The 21,699-nt window shown below is 46.9% G+C and overlaps 2 protein-coding genes across 7 annotated transcripts in view; both read right to left on the bottom strand.

The window, feature by feature from the left end:
• Window positions 1-5,873, bottom strand: part of LOC115116966 (DENN domain-containing protein 3-like) — a 30,205-nt gene extending 24,332 nt beyond the window's left edge. For all 6 annotated transcript variants that reach the window (XR_010465723.1, XM_065027560.1, XM_065027561.1 and 3 more), the window contains exons 1-6: window positions 4,520-5,873; window positions 1,769-1,923; window positions 1,371-1,659; window positions 1,051-1,166; window positions 770-897; window positions 582-687 (exon numbers count right to left, since the gene is read on the bottom strand). Coding sequence is in view for 5 of the 6 variants with exons in the window: in XM_065027560.1 (XP_064883632.1) it covers window positions 582-687; window positions 770-897; window positions 1,051-1,166; window positions 1,371-1,659; window positions 1,769-1,852 (723 nt within the window). In the remaining variant the exon portion in view is untranslated. The remainder of the gene's footprint in view (window positions 1-581; window positions 688-769; window positions 898-1,050; window positions 1,167-1,370; window positions 1,660-1,768; window positions 1,924-4,519) is intronic.
• A 4,685-nt stretch (window positions 5,874-10,558) lies between these two features.
• The window catches only part of slc45a4b (solute carrier family 45 member 4b), a 51,152-nt gene continuing 40,011 nt past the window's right edge, over window positions 10,559-21,699 (bottom strand). Inside the window, exons 5-8 of the mRNA XM_065027556.1 lie at window positions 19,982-21,129; window positions 16,609-16,708; window positions 12,874-13,085; window positions 10,559-11,815 (exon numbers count right to left, since the gene is read on the bottom strand). Coding sequence (XP_064883628.1) covers window positions 11,429-11,815; window positions 12,874-13,085; window positions 16,609-16,708; window positions 19,982-21,129 — 1,847 coding nt within the window. The 3' untranslated portion in view covers window positions 10,559-11,428. The remainder of the gene's footprint in view (window positions 11,816-12,873; window positions 13,086-16,608; window positions 16,709-19,981; window positions 21,130-21,699) is intronic.

The raw sequence follows: 21,699 nt of genomic DNA, 5'->3' as shown, positions 1-21,699 counted from the left end.
GGATAGATGAACTGGAGCTAACAGGGGTGGAATAAAGACAGTTTGGATAGATGAAGCTCACCACATGTAGTTGTCCAGGGGTGGAATGGGCACTAGAGACAGTTTGGATAGATGAACTGGATAACATAAAGCAGCTCACCACATGTAGTTGTCCAGGGGGTGGAATGGGCACTAGAGACAGTTTGGATAGATGAACTGGATAACATAAAGCAGCTCACCACATGTAGTTGTCCAGGGGTGGAATGGGCACTAGAGACAGTTTGGATAGATGAACTGGATAACACAGTTTGGATAGATGAACTGGATAACACAAAGCAGCTCACCACATGTAGTTGTCCAGGGGTGGAATGGGCACTAGAGACAGTTTGGGGGTGGAAGATGAACAGTTTGGATAGATGAACTGGATAACATAAAGCAGCTCACCACATGTAGTTGTCCAGGGGGTGGAATGGGCACTAGAGACAGTTTGGATAGATGAACTGGATAACATAAAGCAGCTCACCACATGTAGTTGTCCAGGGGGTGGAATGGGCACTAGAGACAGTTTGGATAGATGAACTGGATAACATAAAGCAGCTCACCACATGTAGTTGTCCAGGGGGTGGAATGGGCACTAGAGACAGTTTGGCTGCGAAGTCCTTCACCCTCTCTTCAGACAACCTGCATGATCTAAGCTGCACCAGCAAACTACAGAAGTGTACAGAAGAGAATGATTTAAGAAACGACAACACACATATACGGGCTGTATTGAAGACGTATTGACCCTTACCAAGACAGACAGTCCTTCAGAGCATTGTAATAAGGATGCTTGGATATGACACAGATGGCAAAAGCAGTGTAGAGCTTAGTGGTCCTGGTGGACGACCAGTGTCCATTCTGATAGAACACTGACCCTTCCTACGAGTACAGAAGTGACAAATCAACTGTGTGAAGCATTGAGTCTTTCACAGGAAGGAGCGTCATAGCATTTAACACGGCTTTGTTTTGCACAGCTTTATAATGAAAAGGATCACATGTTTATGCAGGAGAATAAAAAGGAAAGACTCCCACCTGAAATGGTCTACAACACTGAACAACCACTCCATGGGTTTGGTTACCGAACACATCCGTGAAGACTAGAAAGTGAAAACGCTCTTCTTTTGGTTCATTTGTTACTTGAAGCCCCCCTGATTTCAGAAAAGTAAGGATTATTTATATCCCTCTATTGTTAGACAGTGCATTGGGCGATGTCTTTGAGCTAATGCTTTAATGACATTGTACATAGGGATGTCTGTCAGCCTTCATTTTGGTGTGGTTTTTACCTCAGGTCATCTTTATAATCCCAACAATGACAAATATAACTGGCCATCAGCCTCACAATATACCTCTACCTGGAAAGCAGAGTTGGGGCAAGGCCATGAGGTCGATGTCCTTGGGGACGCTGACATCCTCCGTGACAGTGGCCCCCTCACTGCTCCCGGCCCCTCCAGGGCCACTAGGAGCCACCACTATCCTCTCCTTCTTCTTGATGAAGGAGCGTCTGCACTGGACTCGACTGAAGGTTCTGGGGACACCAGACTCATCTGCATTCTCTTTGGTCACAAACGGAGGTACGTGGACTTGCAAGACCTCTGGGTCTAAAATAAGGAGGTCTGTTGTGCTGTTGCCCTGCTGTAGAGACTAAACAGAACAATCCATGTTAACCTCCATTTTACATTTCTAATCCACGATCCAGCTCATCTCTCGAATAAACTCTGTATTAAAAAAGACATTTGCTGATTGGCATTACCTGGTAGACATCCTTGAGTTTATCCCCAGAGGCTCCGACAACAACACATGCTTCCAGTAGCCCTGAGGGAAGATGGTCTGCCATCAGAACCGGTCCTTCCTCCTCTGTACATCAGGCTCACAGTGGTGGAATCACATCTAAGCATGGGATTTGTGCTTTGGAGGAGGAAGCGAGAGAGAGACAGAGACAGAGAGAGAAAGAGACAGAGATTGTTCTTCAGAAACATGAGTCACACTCCTTAGCTTGTTCATTTGGGCAAGTTGTTATACCCTTGATCACAGCAGCTGGCTAACAAGATAAAGAGCACATGACATCCTGCTTATTATATTACAGTGCCTTGCGAAAGTATTCGGCCCCCTTGAACTTTGCGACCTTTTGCCACATTTCAGGCTTCAAACAAAGATATAAAACTGTATTTTTTTGTGACTAATCAACAACAAGTGGGACACAATCATGAAGTGGAACGACATTTATTGGATATTTCAAACTTTTTTAACAAATCAAAAACGGAAAAATTGGGCATGCAAAATTATTCAGCCCCTTTACTTTCAGTGCAGCAAACTCTCTCCAGAAGTTCAGTGAGGATCTCTGAATGATCCAATGTTGACCTAAATGACCAATGATGATAAATACAATCCACCGGTGTGTAATCAAGTCTCCGTATAAATGCACCTGCACTGTGATAGTCTCAGAGGTCCGTTAAAAGCGCAGAGAGCATCATGAAGAACAAGGAACACACCAGGCAGGTGCGAGATACTGTTGTGAAGAAGTTTAAAGCCGGATTTGGATACAAAAATATTTCCCAAGCTTTAAACATCCCAAGGAGCACTGTGCAAGCGATAATATTGAAATGGAAGGAGTATCAGACCACTGCAAATATACCAAGACCTGGCCGTCCCTCTAAACTTTCAGCTCATACAAGGAGAAGACTGATCAGAGATGCAGCCAAGAGGCCCATGATCACTCTGGATGAACTGCAGATATATACAGCTGAGGTGGGAGACTCTGTCCATAGGACAACAATCAGTCGTATATTGCACAAATCTGGCCTTTATGGAAGAGTGGCAAGAAGAAAGCCATTTCTTAAAGATATCCATAAAAAGTGTTGTTTAAAGTTTGCCACAAGCCACCTGGGAGACACACCAAACATGTGGAAGAAGGTGCTCTGGTCAGATGAAACCAAAATTTAACTTTTTGGCAACAATGCAAAACGTTATGTTTGGCGTAAAAGCAACACAGCTCATCACCCTGAACACACCATCCCCACTGTCAAACATGGTGGTGGCAGCATCATGGTTTGGGCCTGCTTTTCTTCAGCAGGGACAGGGAAGATGGTTCAAATTGATGGGAAGATGGATGGAGCCAAATACAGGACCATTCTGAAAGAAAACCTGATGGAGTCTGCAAAAGACCTGAGAATGGGACGGAGATTTGTCTTCCAACAAGACAATGATCCAAAACATAAAACAAAATCTACAATGGAATGGTTCAAAAATAAACATATCCAAGTGTTAGAATGGCCATGTCAAAGTCCAGACCTGAATCCAATCGAGAATCTGTGGAAAGAACTGAAAACTGCTGTTCACAAATGCTCTCCATCCAACCTCACTGAGTTCGAGCTGTTTTGCAAGGAGGAATGGGAAAGAATTTCAGTCTCTCGATGTGCAAAACTGATAGAGACATACCCCAAGCGACTTACAGCTGTAATCGCAGCAAAAGGTGGCGCTATAAAGTATTAACTTATGGGGGCTGAATAATTTTGCACGCCCAATTTTTCAGTTTTTGATTTGTTGCTCTGAGAAACCATTAAAAAAGGTGTCATCAAAAGCAACTATGGCATCACCTCACCAAACAACAAAGCAGAGTTGGAGGAAATACAGCTGTAGCTTGTCTCCTCTGTAAAGGCAGCCACCTCAGGAGATACAAGATAAACACCCTTTAATTGAATTTCCCTGCTTGAGGGGAATTTCTGGGCAAATTGGTTTCATGTGTGCTGAAGATACCCTTCAATAGGTCACTGAGAAAACTCAATTGAGGAGTGGCACAGTTCACTTTATGATTGGCTGGGTGGGTGGCCTAGTGCTGCTGTATTGAAAATAAGTGCCTTTTTAGATTAAACAAAATATGTCATTAAAAAACGTAGTAACTGCACTCATATCCCTTTGGCATCTACAATAGAGGTGTGACTTTCTAATGGGCGGTCTGAAAAGCGACCTGTCACCAGTTCCTGCATAGCTTCGCATATTATACACATGCATCACGTCATTATAGCTGCAGAACTGAAACCATGAAATGTTTTATGTGATTTCAGCAGTTTATGTCACAAGTCCTTTGCAGTTGTAGTCTGAACTAGACGATTAGAAGCAGCACTAAAATGAATGCGTTACAGTGAAATAGGCTGAAATCGGACACTCCTTTTGTCTGCTTAATCCCCTTATCTCCCCATATTCCCAGCTTTTTCAGTACTGTTGTCTCTGGAAAACTTGGCAACATTGACTACCTCCGCATTCTTTCCATACAAGCCATACTGAAAGAGCCAAGATCCCTTTATAGGCCAAGAGCATGTGATGATCAAATTCCATGTTGTGTGTCATTCAATAGCTACCGTGCATACATCACTGTCAAAACATATTAATGTTTCCGTAAAAATATAGAAGGTAGCTCAGCTACACATAAAAATGTAAATTGTCAAAACAGAAAGTTAGTCTTTAACTGATTTATTTCAAATGCCAATTAATGATCTTCACCAACCTGTTGGTCCATCGGTAATCCAAGATCACGGGCCAAAGTCACTGACATTCGTTTGAATGAATTTGTAGCCACCGAAAGACACAATCAAAACACCTTTGTAAACAATGCAGTTGAATTGTCCTTCCCAGGAAATGCTGTTATCTGTCTGACTGCGATTAACAGCGTGCTGCTTCCTGCTTTCTGAAAGGATACAAAATCATGCGTACTGGAAAAATGCAGTTGCCCCTACTTTTGTAAAGAATTCAAAACCTCGTGCATTCTAATTTGCTGTCGTAGAAGTTAAGAAGTTGCATTGCCTACTTAACAAAACTGCTATAATAAATTATGTCAGAAGACTCATTCAGTTTCTCTATCGACTTTGTTATAGTGCCATCTAGTGAGCAATGTGCAACATTGTAACAATGCAACGACACTCAATTTAAGTTTAGTGTTAATTAACAAAGTCGCAATAAAGGCATAAAGATTCCGCTTCTTCAAAGAAGGCAACCGCTGCTGGTTATTTTAATTACATTTGCGCACATTTGGGGAGGGACATCATTTTGATATTTAAAGGTGCATTCATTACCTATCCTCCATTTGTACACAAATACCCTGTTAATTAACGGTGTTAAGGTCAGCAGGTTAGTTATCAGGGTCAGAAGGTTAGTTGTTATCAGGGTCAGCAGGTTAGTTGTTATCAGGGTCAGCAGGTTAGTTATCAGGGTCAGAAGGTTAGTTATCAGGGTCAGCAGGTTAGTTATCAAGGTCAGCTGGTTAGTTATCAGGGTCAGCAGGTTAGTTGTTATCAGGGTCAGCAGGTTAGTTATCAGGGTCAGCAGGTTAGTTGTTATCAGGGTCAGCAGGTTAGTTGTTATCAGGGTCAGCAGGTTAGTTGTTATCAGGGTCAGCAGGTTAGTTGTTAACAGGGTCAGGTGGTTAGTTGTTAACAGGGTCAGCAGGTTAGTTGTTATCAGGGTGAGCAGGTTAGTTGCTATCCGGGGTCAGCAGGTTAGTTGTTATCAGGGTGAGCAGGTTAGTTGTTATCCGGGGTCAGCAGGTTAGTTGTTATCAGGGGTCAGCAGGTTAGTTGTTATCAGGGTCAGCAGGTTAGTTGTTAACAGGGTCAGCAGGTTAGTTGTTAACAGGGTCAGCAGGTTAGTTGTTAACAGGGTCAGCAGGTTAGTTGTTATCAGGGTGAGCAGGTTAGTTGTTATCAGGGTCAGCAGGTTAGTTGTTATCAGGGTGAGCAGGTTAGTTGTTAACAGGGTCAGCAGGTTAGTTGTTAACAGGGTCAGCAGGTTAGTTGTTATCAGGGTCAGCAGGTTAGTTGTTATCAGGGTGAGCAGGTTAGTTGTTATCAGGGTGAGCAGGTTAGTTGTTAGGGTCAGGGTTGTTATCAGGGTCAGCAGGTTAGTTGTTATCAGGGTCAGCAGGTTAGTTGTTAACAGGGTCAGCAGGTTAGTTGTTATCAGGGTCAGCAGGTTAGTTGTTAACAGGGTCAGCAGGTTAGTTGTTAACAGGGTCAGCAGGTTAGTTGTTAACAGGGTCAGCAGGTTAGTTGTTATCAGGGTCAGCAGGTTAGTTGTTAACAGGGTCAGCAGGTTAGTTGTTAACAGGGTCAGCAGGTTAGTTGTTAACAGGGTCAGCAGGTTAGTTGTTAACAAGGTATAACACGTCTGTACAGCTCAACAGCAGAAGGGAATATAACATTTCCACTTTGACAAAATCATTGCTCGACTTTGAAACCAAAATGTTGAGATAATTTATATTATAAAGATTGAAACTTGAGTGTGACCAATTTAATTTCTCATTTGCACACATTCCCAAACTAAAACTATTCACAACCAGTTAGACATTTATATTTTCCCCATTACAACCAAACCTCTCAAATTACAGCAGTTGACAAGAAAAATGTACCAAAAAGTTCATTTTCCCACTTTCTAGAGCCAGATGTTTCTGCTGGATGTGATGATGAATCCTCTTCATTTGAGAACACCTCCAAAACGCTTTGCAACAGGACACTTTTTGATTGGATAAATTCAGTGAGGTCCGTCCCCGTATCCACCCCTTTACTTCCATTTGGTTCCTGGTGAATACCACCCTCTACCTACCACCTCACGTAGGTGGAACAACTCCTAAACCCAACACTCTGGGCCTGGGAAGACCTTCTAGGCACACAGCTCATTAGTTGTACATGCCCTGTAGGACTCTAGTCAAAGGTAACGCACTACCGTTTGGGACATCATCTCAGATTTCACACACACTGTCCTCTCTTAAAGTTCTCAAAATGTATAGTGCAGCGTTTGCAGTTGTTAAATGTAAAAACATACAGAGCAATATCCTTTCTTGTGCGTTACCCTGTGGAACAGATGGTTCAGAACAACAGAGGACTACTTACTGTAGCACAGTACAGTGTAGGGTTTCTTCAATGCTGGATGGGCCCAAAGGCATCTTATGATCATAGACCATTTGTAATGACTAGTTGTAGTATGAAATCTAGTATTCTTCCATGCAGCAGAAGAGGTTTACAACATGTTCCCTTTTTAAAATATTGATATGTTAGAATGTAAGCATCATCACTTCAGCATTTGATTATCTTAAGGCTGATAGCGTTTATCCAACTCTGTCATGTAAACAGTAGGCTATAGGCCACTCAACCCAATAAATGGCAAATGTGAGCTACAAAAAGGAACATCCTGAATGGTTCTTTGGACTTTTGGTGTAACCTGGACATCATATCATCTGTGCTGTATAATAGCCCTGAGTGTTTTCATGATATACATGTCAATAGACTGAAGAGAGTTAGTGGATCGTGTTTATAATAGGGAATGTAACTGACTGACCCTGAACTGGATCCTCTGTGGCATAGTGAGGTCACAGTAAAAGAGACCGACTCCTATATTGTTCTGAACTGGATCCTCTGTGGCATAGTGAGGTCACAGTAAAAGAGGCCGACTCCTATATTGTTCTGAACTGGATCCTCTGTGGCAGTGAGGTCACAGTAAAAGAGGCCGACTCCTATATTGTTCTGAACTGGATCCTCTGTGGCAGTGAGGTCACAGTAAAAGAGACCGACTCCTATATTGTTCTGAACTGGATCCTCTGTGGCATAGTGAGGTCACAGTAAAACAGACCGACTCCTATATTGTTCTGACCTGGATCCTCTGTAGCATAGTGAGGTCACAGTAAAAGAGACCGACTCCTATATTGTTCAGAACTAAATCCTCTGTGCCTGCAGCATCTTTTAAATTTTTAATTTGACCTTTATTTAACTAGGAAAGTCAGTTTTAAGAATAAATTCTTATTTTCAATGATGGCCTAGGAACAGTGGGTTAACTGCTTGTTCAGGGGCAGAACGACATATTAGTCAGCTCGGGGATTTCAACTTGCAACCTTTCGGTTACTAGTCCAACGCTCTAACCACTAGGCTACCCTGCCACCCCTTAGTGAGGTCACAGTAACAGCGACTCCTATACTGTTCTGAACTGGATCCTCTGTGACTGCAGCATCTTTAGTGAGTTCACAGTAACAGAGCGACTCCTATATTGTTCTGAACTGGATCCTCTGACTGCAGCATCTTTAGTGAAGTCACAGTAACATAGGGACTCCCATACTGTTCTGAACTGGATCCTCTGTGACTGCAGCATCTTTAGTGAGGTCACAGTAACATAGGGACTCCCATACTGTTCTGAACTGGATCCTCTGACTGCAGCATCTTTAGTGAGGTCACAGTAACATAGGGACTCCCATACTGTTCTGAACTGGATCCTCTGACTGCAGCATCTTTAGTGAGGTCACAGTAACATAGGGACTCCCATACTGTTCTGAACTGGATCCTCTGTGACTGCAGCATCTTTAGTGAGTCACAGTAACATAGGGACTCCCATACTGTTCTGAACTGGATCCTCTGTGGCTGCAGCATCTTTAGTGAGGTCACAGTAACATAGGGACTCCCATACTGTTCTGAACTGGATCCTCTGTGGCTGCAGCATCTTTAGTGAGTCACAGTAACATAGGGACTCCCATACTGTTCTGAACTGGATCCTCTGTGGCTGCAGCATCTTTAGTGAGTCACAGTAACATAGGGACTCCCATACTGTTCTGAACTGGATCCTCTGTGGCTGCAGCACCTTTAGTGAGTCACAGTAACATAGGGACTCCCATACTGTTCTGAACTGGATCCTCTGTGGCTGCAGCATCTTTAGTGAGTCACAGTAACATAGGGACTCCCATACTGTTCTGAACTGGATCCTCTGTGGCTGCAGCATCTTTAGTGAGGTCACAGTAACATAGGGACTCCCATACTGTTCTGAACTGGATCCTCTGTGGCTGCAGCATCTTTAGTGAGTCACAGTAACATAGGGACTCCCATACTGTTCTGAACTGGATCCTCTGTGGCTGTTCAGAACTGGATCCTCTTTAGTGAGTCACAGTAACATAGGGACTCCCATACTGTTCTGAACTGGATCCTCTGTGGCTGCAGCATCTTTAGTGAGTCACAGTAACATAGGGACTCCCATACTGTTCTGAACTGGATCCTCTGTGGCTGCAGCATCTTTAGTGAGGTCACAGTAACATAGGGACTCCCATACTGTTCTGAACTGGATCCTCTGTGGCTGCAGCATCTTTAGTGAGTCACAGTAACATAGGGACTCCCATACTGTTCTGAACTGGATCCTCTGTGGCTGCAGCATCTTTAGTGAGGTCACAGTAACATAGGGACTCCCATACTGTTCTGAACTGGATCCTCTGTGGCTGCAGCATCTTTAGTGAGTCACAGTAACATAGGGACTCCCATACTGTTCTGAACTGGATCCTCTGTGGCTGCAGCATCTTTAGTGAGGTCATAGTAACATAGGGACTCCCATACTGTTCTGAACTGGATCCTCTGTGACTGCAGCATCTTTAGTGAGTCATAGTAACATAGGGACTCCCATACTGTTCTGAACTGGATCCTCTGTGACTGCAGCATCTTTAGTGAGGTCACAGTAACATAGGGACTCCCATACTGTTCTGAACTGGATCCTCTGTGACTGCAGCATCTTTAGTGAGGTCACAGTAACATAGGGACTCCCATACTGTTCTGAACTGGATCCTCTGTGGCTGCAGCATCTTTAGTGAGGTCACAGTAACATAGGGACTCCCATACTGTTCTGAACTGGATCCTCTGTGACTGCAGCATCTTTAGTGAGTCACAGTAACATAGGGACTCCCATACTGTTCTGAACTGGATCCTCTGTGGCTGCAGCATCTTTAGTGAGGTCACAGTAACATAGGGACTCCCATACTGTTCTGAACTGGATCCTCTGTGACTGCAGCATCTTTAGTGAGTCACAGTAACATAGGGACTCCCATACTGTTCTGAACTGGATCCTCTGTGGCTGCAGCATCTTTAGTGAGGTCACAGTAACATAGGGACTCCCATACTGTTCTGAACTGGATCCTCTGTGGCTGCAGCATCTTTAGTGAGTCACAGTAACATAGGGACTCCCATACTGTTCTGAACTGGATCCTCTGTGACTGCAGCATCTTTAGTGAGTCACAGTAACATAGGGACTCCCACACTGTTCTGAACTGGATCCTCTGTGGCTGCAGCATATTTAGTGAGTCACAGTAACATAGGGACTCCCATACTGTTCTGAACTGGATCCTCTGTGGCTGCAGCATCTTTAGTGAGTCACAGTAACATAGGGACTCCCATACTGTTCTGAACTGGATCCTCTGTGGCTGCAGCATCTTTAGTGAGGTCATAGTAACATAGGGACTCCCATACTGTTCTGAACTGGATCCTCTGTGACTGCAGCATCTTTAGTGAGTCACAGTAACATAGGGACTCCCATACTGTTCTGAACTGGATCCTCTGTGCTGCAGCATCTTTAGTGAGTCATAGTAACATAGGGACTCCCATACTGTTCTGAACTGGATCCTCTGTGCATCTGCAGCATCTTTAGTGAGTCACAGTAACATAGGGACTCCCATACTGTTCTGAACTGGATCCTCTGTGGCTGCAGCATCTTTAGTGAGTCACAGTAACACTGTTCTGAAGGGACTCCCATACTGTTCTGAACTGGATCCTCTGTGGCTGCAGCATCTTTAGTGAGGTCATAGTAACATAGGGACTCCCATACTGTTCTGAACTGGATCCTCTGTGACTGCAGCATCTTTAGTGAGGTCATAGTAACATAGGGACTCCTATACTGTTCTGAACTGGATCCTCTGACTGTAGCATCTTTAGTGAGTCACAGTAACATAGGGACTCCTATATCATTCTGTCTGTGGGGAAACTAAGTTTGATCTAAAAAAGTTAATTGGTCACTCAAACCATTTCGTATAATCACAAAATAAAATCAATAAAAAATGTTTTCAATTTAGAAATGGAGTGAAAATATTCATGTGCAGTCTAAACAACCATCTACAGAAAAAGTCCAAGTTACGTTTAAGAAAAAGAGTCCAGCATTAGATCCCATGAGTAAAAAAAGAGAGTCCAGCATTAGATCCTGTGTATGAGGTGGATACTCCTCCTGATATTGTGGATACTCCTGATAAGGCCTGTAGGCCTTTCAAACTGTGAATGAGTCCCAAATGGCACCATATTCCCTATTTAGTGCACTACATTTGACCAGAGCCTTATGGACCCAGGTAAAAAAAAAAAAAAAAAAGTGCACTATAAAGGGAGTAGGGTGCTATTTGGGACGTAATCAGTGAAACCACAAACATTTGAACCCCACGAGGAAAAGAAAAACAGCCATATGTCAAGAAATGCACAACGTGTTCATTGGAACAGTCCATCCCACTGGAACTCATGTGACTAGTGAGTGTTAAGGTTTGGTCACTGTCTGTGCAGATTGAAGAAAGGAGACAAAGAGAGGAAGCCACTTTATGACTATTGTGATGCCACCAGTATTTTGTCCTGGTCCCTCTTCTTCTTTGTTAAATAGTGGACTCGTAGTGTGCCGTGCTGCTGCTGCCCTTAGGAGACGTTTTGAGAAGGACTACTGGCTCCTGCATACTGCTAGCACTGGGGCCTGGTTCTGGGGCCACCAGGGCCGGAGCCCCCTCCTCTCCATACCCCTCCTGGTCCTGCGTAGTGGTGGGAGTGGAGGAGTCTGGGTAGATGACCAGGAAGGTGGAGGTGAGGAAGCCCAGGAAGGAGCCTCCAGAGGCCATCATTGGGATGACCCGCACGCTGCCCACCGCGTCCACCACCGTGCTCAGTGCAGACGCCACCAGGATCTGGGCAATGTACACCTGGCACGACAGTATGGCACAGTCGATGCCGAAGCCTCGCCGCGACTTCCCCGGACTGTGGTGGATGTACTGCGGTAGAGACAGAGGGGGGAAGAAATTACCTGTTTTTACTCATCTCACACATCAGTCCAAAGATTGGAACTAGGTAATAGTCTAACTCAGTTATCATCACATTGGCCTAGAATGAGCAACATCATATCCATATCAAGTCGTTTTTATTAACAATATGACCCCTTTGAAAGTGTACCGACATCCTTGTTCTCATGCTACTGGCAGCGTCTACTAACTAGGTCTGTTAAGATCTACACTGAGTGTACAAAACATTAAGAACACCTGCTCTTTCCATGACATAGACTGACCAGGTGAATCCAGGTGAAAGCTATGATCCCTTATTGATATTAAATCCACTTCAAACAGTGTAGATGGAGACATGTTGAAGACGAAGGCCATGCAGCCGAAACAGAGAGTTTAAACTTTGTTTTCATTGAACATGCCATACAAAATGGCATTTTAAATAATTATATGAAGAGCGCCTTGGTCCTCCTTTCTTTCTAAGTATTTTTAAGCCTTGAGACAATTGAGACATGGATTGTGTGTGTGCCATTCAGAGGGTCAATGGGCAAGACAAAAGATTGAAGTGCTTTTGAACGGGGTATGGTAGTAGGTGTCAGGTGCACCGGTTTGAGTCAAGAACTGCAACGCTGCTGGGCTTTTCATGCTCAACTGTGGGAAGCATTGGAGTCAACATGGGTCAGCATCCCTGTGGAACGCTTTTAACACCTTGTAGAGTCCATGTCCCAATGAATTGAGGCTGTTGAGGTGTTCCTAATGTTTGGTATTCTCAGTGTATGGTCTAATTTAACCCTACAAGACATGCGGGCATGTAGTTCTGTTACCATTTAATAGAAAGGATGTGAGACAGAATTTATGTACCGGCTCAGCTACACTACAGCTATCGGGCTTTCGGCATTGGCTTCACACATTGAGGGAATGTTTAAAGAATGGTCCACCACCCAAAGGACATCCAGGGGGGTGGGGGGGGGCTGTAACTCAATATTAGGAAGGTGTTCCTAATGTTTTGTGCACTCAGTGTATAGTGATCTATGGTGCTCCACAGTGATCCTCACCTGCTTGTTCTCGTGATACTGGCCCAGCAGAGCATAGGGGCAGTAGGAGATACTCATGGAGATGATGCCCATGGTGCTGATCATCACCATGGCAACGTAGACGTTACGGAAGATGGCCATGACTGCAGTTCCCAGGGAGAAGCTCAGAGTACCCAGGATGTAGATCACCTTAATGCTCAGGTCGTAGTTGTCCAGGTACTTCTGGAGCACAGCTGTCAACAAAAACATCATACGCAACATTATTGAGTTGGCATAAATGAGTTGCATTAAGTAGCAAGTACTTAGTACTCACTATACAGGTTGTGAGTCAAGACCTCACTCTTTGGTATACACGTTGCTGTCCATACCGTACACGTTGCTGTTCATACCGTACACGTTGCTGTTCATACTGTACACGTTGCTGTCCATACCGTACACGTTGCTGTTCATACTGTACACGTTGCTGTTCATACCGTACACGTTGCTGTCCATACCGTACACGTTGCTGTCCATACCGTACACGTTGCTGTCCATACCGTACACGTTGCTGTTCATACTGTCCATACTGTACACATTGCTGTTCATACTGTACACGTTGCTGTTCATACCGTACACGTTGCTGTTCATACCGTACAGGCTGTTCACGTTGCTGTCCATACTACTGTCCACACTGTACACGTTGCTGTCCATACTGTCCACATTGCTGTCCATACTGTACACATTGCTGTCCATACTGTACACGTTGCTGTCCATTTTGCTGTCCATACTGTACACGTTGCTGTCCATACTGTCCACATTGCTGTCCATACTGTACACGTTGCTGTCCATACTGTACACATTGCTGTCCATACTGTACAGGCTGTTCACGTTGCTATCCACGTTGCTGTCCATACTACTGTCCACGTTGCTGTCCATACTACTGTCCACGTTGCTGTCCATACTACTGTCCACGTTGCTGTCCATACTACTGTCCACGTTGCTGTCCATACTACTGTCCACGTTGCTGTCCATACTACTGTCCACGTTGCTGTCCACACTACTGTCCACGTTGCTGTCCATACCGTACAGGTTGCTGTCCACATTGCTGTCCATACTGTCCACGTTGCTGCACATCCCGTACACCTTGCTGTCCATGTTGCTGTCCATACCGTACACCTTGCTATCCATACTGTACATGTTGCTGTCCATACTGTACATGTTGCTGTCCATACAGTACACACAATACACATTGCTGTCCATACCGTACAGGTTGCTGTCCACATTGCTGTCCATACTGTACACGTTGCTGCACATCCCGTACACCTTGCTGTCTATGTTGCTGTCCATACCGTACACCTTGCTGTCCATACCGTACACATTGCTGTCCATACCGTACACGTTGCTGTCCATACCGTACACGTTGCTGTGCATACCGTACACGTTGCTGTCCATACTGTCCACATTGCTGCACATCCCGTACACCTTGCTGTCTATGTTGCTGTCCATACTGTACACATTGCTGTTCATACCGTACACGTTGCTGTTCATACCGTACACGTTGCTGTCCATACCGTACACGTTGCTGTCCATACCGTACACGTTGCTGTTCATACTGTACACGTTGCTGTTCATACCGTACAGGCTGTTCACGTTGCTGTCCATACTACTGTCCACACTGTACACGTTGCTGTCCACATTGCTGTCCATACTGTCCACATTGCTGTCCATACTGTACACGTTGCTGTCCACATTGCTGTCCATACTGTCCACATTGCTGTCCATACTGTACACGTTGCTGTCCATTTTGCTGTCCATACTGTACACGTTGCTGTCCATACTGTCCACATTGCTGTCCATACTGTCCACATTGCTGTCCATACTGTACACGTTGCTGTCCATTTTGCTGTCCATACTGTACAGGCTATCCACGTTGCTGTCCATACTACTGTCCACGTTGCTGTCCATACTACTGTCCACGTTGCTGTCCATACTACTGTCCATACTACTGTCCACGTTGCTGTCCATACTACTGTCCACGTTGCTGTCCATACTACTGTCCACGTTGCTGTCCACACTACTGTCCACGTTGCTGTCCATACCGTACAGGTTGCTGTCCACATTGCTGTCCATACTGTCCACGTTGCTGCACATCCCGTACACCTTGCTGTCCATGTTGCTGTCCATACCGTACACCTTGCTATCCATACTGTACATGTTGCTGTCCATACAGTACACGCAATACACATTGCTGTCCATACCGTACAGGTTGCTGTCCACATTGCTGTCCATACTGTACACGTTGCTGCACATCCCGTACACCTTGCTGTCTATGTTGCTGTCCACACCGTACACGTTGCAGTCCACACCGTACACGTTGCAGTCCACACCGTACACGTTGCAGTCCACACCGTACACGTTGCCGTCCACACCGTACACGTTGCCGTCCGTACTGTTCACGTTGCCGTCCGTACTGTTCACGTTGCCGTCCGTACACGTTGCTGTCCGTACTGTACAGGCTGCTGTTCATGCTGCTGTCCATATTGCTGTCCATACCGTACACGCAATACACGTTGCTGTCCATCCCGTACAGGTTGCTGTCCACATTGCTGTCCATACTGTCCACGTTGCTGCACATCCCGTACACCTCGCTGCACATCCCGTACACCTCGCTGTCCACGTTGCCGTCCACACTGTCCACGTTGCCGTCCACACTGCCCACGTTGCCGTCCACACTGTCCACGTTGCCGTCCACACTGTCCACGTTGCCGTCCACACTGTCCACGTTGCCGTCCACACTGCCCACGTTTCCGTCCACACTGTCCACGTTTCCGTCCACACTGCCCACGTTTCCGTCCACACTGTCCACGTTGCCGTCCACACTGTCCACGTTGCCGTCCACACTGCCCACGTTGCCGTCCACACTGTCCACGTTTCCGTCCACACTGTCCACGTTTCCGTCCACACTGCCCACGTTTCCGTCCACGTTGCCGTCCACACTGTCCACGTTGCCGTCCACACTGTCCACGTTGCCGTCCACACTGTCCACGTTGCCGTCCACACTGTCCACGTTGCCGTCCACACTGTCCACGTTGCCGTCCACACTGTCCACGTTGCCGTCCACACTGTCCACGTTGCCGTCCACACTGTCCACGTTGCCGTCCACACTGTCCACGTTGCCGTCCACACTGTCCACGTTGCCGTCCACACTGTCCACGTTTCCGTCCACACTGTCCACGTCCCGTCCACACTGTCCACTGTCCACGCTTTCCGTCCACACTGTCCACGTTGCCGTCCACACTGTCCACGTTGCCGTCCACACTGTCCACGTTGCCGTCCACGTTGCCGTCCACACTGTCCACGTTGCCGTCCACACTGTCCACGTTGCCGTCCACACTGTCCACGTTGCCGTCCACGTTGCTTTCCACACTGCCCACGTTGCCGTCCACGTTGCTTTCCACACCGCCCACGTTGCCGCCCACGTTGCCGTCCACGTTGCTTTCCACGCCGCCCACGTTGCCGTCCACGTTGCTTTCCACGCCGCCCACGTTGCCGTCCACGCCGCCCACGTTGCCGTCCACGCCGCCCACGTTGCCGTCCACACTGTTCACGTTGCCTTCCACACTGTTCACGTTGCCTTCCACACTGTTCACGTTGCCGTCCACACTGTTCACGTTGCCGTCCACACTGTTCACGTTGCTTTCCACACTGTTCACGTTGCTTTCCACACTGTTCACGTTGCTTTCCACACTGTGTATTTCTCTAAGGAGTAGGACCTACCTGAGCAGACTGCAGCGGTAGCAGCATAGACAACCAGTCCCCAGCAGCCCATCTGAACCCCTTTATGGTAGTTCTGTAGTTCAGTGGAGTTAGCAGGAGCCTAGACAGAGAAAATAGAACATATAGAACAAACTAAATTGTGCATATTATCAGAATGAACATTTTGTCCCATTAAAAACATTACATCGGCATTTAAAATAACTTGAGCCCTTGTCAGTAGACCTAGTGATTGAGGGTTCCCTGTCCTGTAGATGAGTAACAGAGACCTAGTGATTCTGAGGGTATTCTGTCCTGTAGAGGAGAAACAGAGACCTAGTGATTCTGAGGGTTCCCTGCCCTGTAGAGGAGAAACAGAGACCCAGTGATTCTGAGGGTTCCCTGTCCTGTAGAGGAGAAACAGAGACCTATAGTGATTCTGAGGGTTCCCTGTCCTGTAGAGGAGAAACAGAGACCTAGTGATTCTGAGGGTTCCCTGTCCTGTAGAGGAGAAACAGAGACCTAGTGATTCTGAGGATTCCCTGTCCTGTAGAGGAGAAACAGAGACCTAGTGATTCTGAGGGTTCCCTGCCCTGTAGAGGAGTAACAGAGACCTAGTGATTCTGAGGGTTCCCTGTCCTGGAGAGGAGAAACAGAGACCTAGTGATTCTGAGGGTATTCTGTCCTGTAGAGGAGAAACAGAGACCTAGTGATTCTGAGGGTTCCCTGCCCTGTAGAGGAGAAACAGAGACCTAGTGATTCTGAGGGTTCCCTGTCCTGTAGAGGAGAAACAGAGACCTAGTGATTCTGAGGGTTCCCTGTCCTGTAGAGGAGAAACAGAGACCTAGTGATTCTGAGGGTATTCTGTCCTGTAGAGGAGAAACAGAGACCTAGTGATTCTGAGGGTATTCTGTCCTGTAGAGGAGAAACAGAGACCTAGTGATTCTGAGGGTTCCCTGCCCTGTAGAGGAGAAACAGAGACCCAGTGATTCTGAGGGTTCCCTGTCCTGTAGAGGAGAAACAGAGACCTAGTGATTCTGAGGGTTTCCTGTCCTGTAGAGGAGAAACAGAGACCTAGTGATTCTGAGGGTTCCCTGTCCTGTAGAGGAGAAACAGAGACCTAGTGATTCTGAGGGTTCCCTGTCCTGTAGAGGAGAAACAGAGACCTAGTGATTCTGAGGGTTCCCTGTCCTGTAGAGGAGAAACAGAGACCTATAGTGATTCTGAGGGTTCCCTGTCCTGTAGAGGAGAAACAGAGACCTAGTGATTCTGAGGGTTCCCTGTCCTGTAGAGGAGAAACAGAGACCTAGTGATTCTGAGGATTCCCTGTCCTGTAGAGGAGAAACAGAGACCTAGTGATTCTGAGGGTTCCCTGCCCTGTAGAGGAGTAACAGAGACCTAGTGATTCTGAGGGTTCCCTGTCCTGGAGAGGAGAAACAGAGACCTAGTGATTCTGAGGGTATTCTGTCCTGTAGAGGAGAAACAGAGACCTAGTGATTCTGAGGGTTCCCTGTCCTGTAGAGGAGAAACAGAGACCTAGTGATTCTGAGGGTATTCTGTCCTGTAGAGGAGAAACAGAGACCTAGTGATTCTGAGGGTTCCCTGCCCTGTAGAGGAGAAACAGAGACCAGTGATTCTGAGGGTTCCCTGTCCTGTAGAGGAGAAACAGAGACCTAGTGATTCTGAGGGTTTCCTGTCCTGTAGAGGAGAAACAGAGACCTAGTGATTCTGAGGGTTCCCTGTCCTGTAGAGGAGAAACAGAGACCTAGTGATTCTGAGGGTATTCTGTCCTGTAGAGGAGAAACAGAGACCTAGTGATTCTGAGGGTTCCCTGCCCTGTAGAGGAGAAACAGAGACCCAGTGATTCTGAGGGTTTCCTGTCCTGTAGAGGAGAAACAGAGACCTAGTGATTCTGAGGGTTTCCTGTCCTGTAGAGGAGAAACAGAGACCTAGTGATTCTGAGGGTTCCCTGTCCTGTAGAGGAGAAACAGAGACCTAGTGATTCTGAGGGTATTCTGTCCTGTAGAGGAGAAACAGAGACCTAGTGATTCTAGGGTTCCCTGCCCTGTAGAGGAGAAACAGAGACCCAGTGATTCTGAGGGTTTCCTGTCCTGTAGAGGAGAAACAGAGACCTAGTGATTCTGAGGGTTCCCTGTCCTGTAGAGGAGAAACAGAGACCTAGTGATTCTGAGGGTTCCCTGTCCTGTAGAGGAGAAACAGAGACCTAGTGAATCTGAGGGTTCCCTGTCCTGTAGGAGAAACAGAGACCCAGTGATTCTGAGGGTTCCCTGTCCTGTAGAGGAGAAACAGAGACCTAGTGATTCTGAGGGTTCCCTGTCCTGTAGAGGAGAAACAGAGACCTAGTGATTCTGAGGGTTCCCTGTCCTGTAGAGGAGAAACAGAGACCTAGTGATTCTGAGGGTATTCTGTCCTGTAGAGGAGAAACAGAGACCTAGTGATTCTGAGGGTATTCTGTCCTGTAGAGGAGAAACAGAGACCTAGTGATTCTGAGGGTATTCTGTCCTGTAGAGGAGAAACAGAGACCTAGTGAATCTGAGGGTTCCCTGTCCTGTAGGAGAAACAGAGACCTAGTGATTCTGAGGGTATTCTGTCCTGTAGAGGAGAAACAGAGACCTAGTGATTCTGAGGGTATTCTGTCCTGTAGAGGAGAAACAGAGACCTAGTGATTCTGAGGGTATTCTGTCCTGTAGAGGAGAAACAGAGACCTAGTGATTCTGAAGGTATTCTGTCCTGTAGAGGAAAAACAGAGACCTAGTGATTCTGAGGGTTCCCTGTCCTGTAGAGGAGAAACAGAGACCTAGTGATTCTGAGGGTATTCTGTCCTGTAGAGGAGAAACAGAGACCTAGTGATTCTGAGGGTATTCTGTCCTGTAGAGGAGAAACAGAGACCTAGTGATTCTGAGGGTTCCCTGTCCTGTAGAGGAGAAACAGAGACCTAGTGATTCTGAGGGTTCCCTGTCCTGTAGAGGAGAAACAGAGACCTAGTGATTCTGAGGGTATTCTGTCCTGTAGAGGAGAAACAGAGACCTAGTGAATCTGAGGGTATTCTGTCCTGTAGAGGAGAAACAGAGACCTAGTGATTCTGAGGGTTCCCTGTCCTGTAGAGGAGAAACAGAGACCTAGTGATTCTGAGGGTTCCCTGTCCTGTAGAGGAGAAACAGAGACCTAGTGATTCTGAGGGTTCCCTGTCCTGTAGAGGAGAAACAGAGAATAGGAAAGAAGAGTAGAAAGAGAAGGAAGGAAAACAGGAAAAATAGATTATTGAGGAAAGAGACAAATAAAACAAGAGTCCTCATTCTCTTACTGAAATAAAGTACAAACTATAATGAACTACAATATACAATGAATTACAATGGAGGACTGGACAGGTTCTCACTGTGGGGTTTCCATCATAGATGACCTGTCCCATGAAGTCTGTGTAGAAGACTGCCTCAGCGATGATGGAGAACCAGGTGAGGAGATGACAGACGCAGAGCCTCAGCAGCTGGGGGGGCATCTTCAGCATGGACAGCCACAGCAGCTTGACCGTGGTGCCCCCCTGGTCTCCATCGTCCCTCTCAGAGTCCCCGCTGGACAGTGTGGTGCTGCTCTGCTGGAGCTCCCTCCTCTGCTGCCGCCGCTGCATGTGCTCGTAGATGTCGTTCATGCTCTGCGAGGTCTTGATGCGGAGGTTGGCGCCGGCCGGATTGCCCATGGTGTTTCTGCGGTGGCGGTATCGTGCTGAACCCACGCGGCCATAGTAAGAGAATGTAAATGATGGCTGGCGGTAGAAGGGGAAGCGACGTGCTCCGGTAGTGGTGCTGGTGTTGGACGGCCTCAGGCCTGGCATACGGCCCTGGCTGTTGGCCCCGCGGGCTCTGTGGTTGGAGGGGACCGCCGGGGCCCCGTTGAGGGACTTGGCTCCCTGGTTGGTCTGGTTGTTGAACAACATGTGCTCCCTGCTGTAGTAGGGGGAGGGGTCCTGGTGGAAGAGGGGCAGCTGGCTGTCTGCCTGAACCTCGGCCTGGGGGCCTTCCAGGTCCTGGATGCCCCATCCACTGTAGTGTCTCTGAGGGGTGCCAGGGTACAAATCTTGGGGGTAGTCCTGAAAGATGGAGGGCTCAATGTCGGCCAGGAAATGACCGTCCTGGTCCAGGTCTGAGTCCAGCTCGATGGTGGCGTCAGGCATGGCCAGCACCGAGTCGCTCTTACTCCTCACCCTGTCCACGTTGATGAAGAGCTCCCTCTCTGACTGGGCGTCCTCCTCTCCTATAACGTCCAGCTGAGGTACACTACGAGGCCCCGCCAAGCCCCCCTTCAGTTTCTCTGAGGAGGACAGGCTGTCGGAGTCGGAGTCTCCCAGAGTGTCACCACGAGCCTCAAAACTCTCCTCCTTGATACTGAACATGTGTAGAATCACAGATATGGTGAAGATGACGGCAGCAAACACAAACAGGATCTGCTCCTGGGACTTGAAGGCCGTGCCCATGATGGTGCTGGTCCAGTCCAGGCCACCCAGCACGTAGCCAACCGCTCCTCCCAGCCCTGCCAAAACACAATGTCAAAACAATGTCAGAGCAAGCCACTTTATGAGTTGTTCAGTGCTCCACATACCGATGATAAACGAGTTTCCTTATGTTTTTGTTCATTTCCCCCAGGGAATCATCACGTGAACAACCGTGACCAATAAAAGTAAAGATCCTATTTGTTGAGAGGGGGTGTGACCTCACCCAAACTGTTACATAGTGATTCTGCATTCACCCCCAGTTACATAGTGATTCTATAGTCTTTGGCATTCACCCCCAGTTACATAGTGATTCTATAGTGTCTTTGGCATTCACCCCCCCAGTTACATAGTGATTCTATAGTGTCTTTGGCATTCACCCCCCCAGTTACATAGTGATTCTATAGTGTCTTTGGCATTCACCCCCCCAGTTACATAGTGATTCTATAGTGTCTTTGGCATTCACCCCCAGTTACATAGTGATTCTATAGTGTCTTTGGCATTCCAGTGACCAGTGTCTTTTGGCATTCACCCCCAGTTACATAGTGATTCTATAGTGTCTTTGGCATTCACCCCCAGTTACATAGTGATTCTATAGTGTCTTTGGCATT

The sequence above is a fragment of the Oncorhynchus nerka genome, linkage group LG14 (genome assembly GCF_034236695.1).
Source record: "Oncorhynchus nerka isolate Pitt River linkage group LG14, Oner_Uvic_2.0, whole genome shotgun sequence".
Classification (NCBI taxonomy): domain Eukaryota; kingdom Metazoa; phylum Chordata; class Actinopteri; order Salmoniformes; family Salmonidae; genus Oncorhynchus; species Oncorhynchus nerka.
This window is presented reverse-complemented; position numbering and strand designations above follow the sequence as displayed.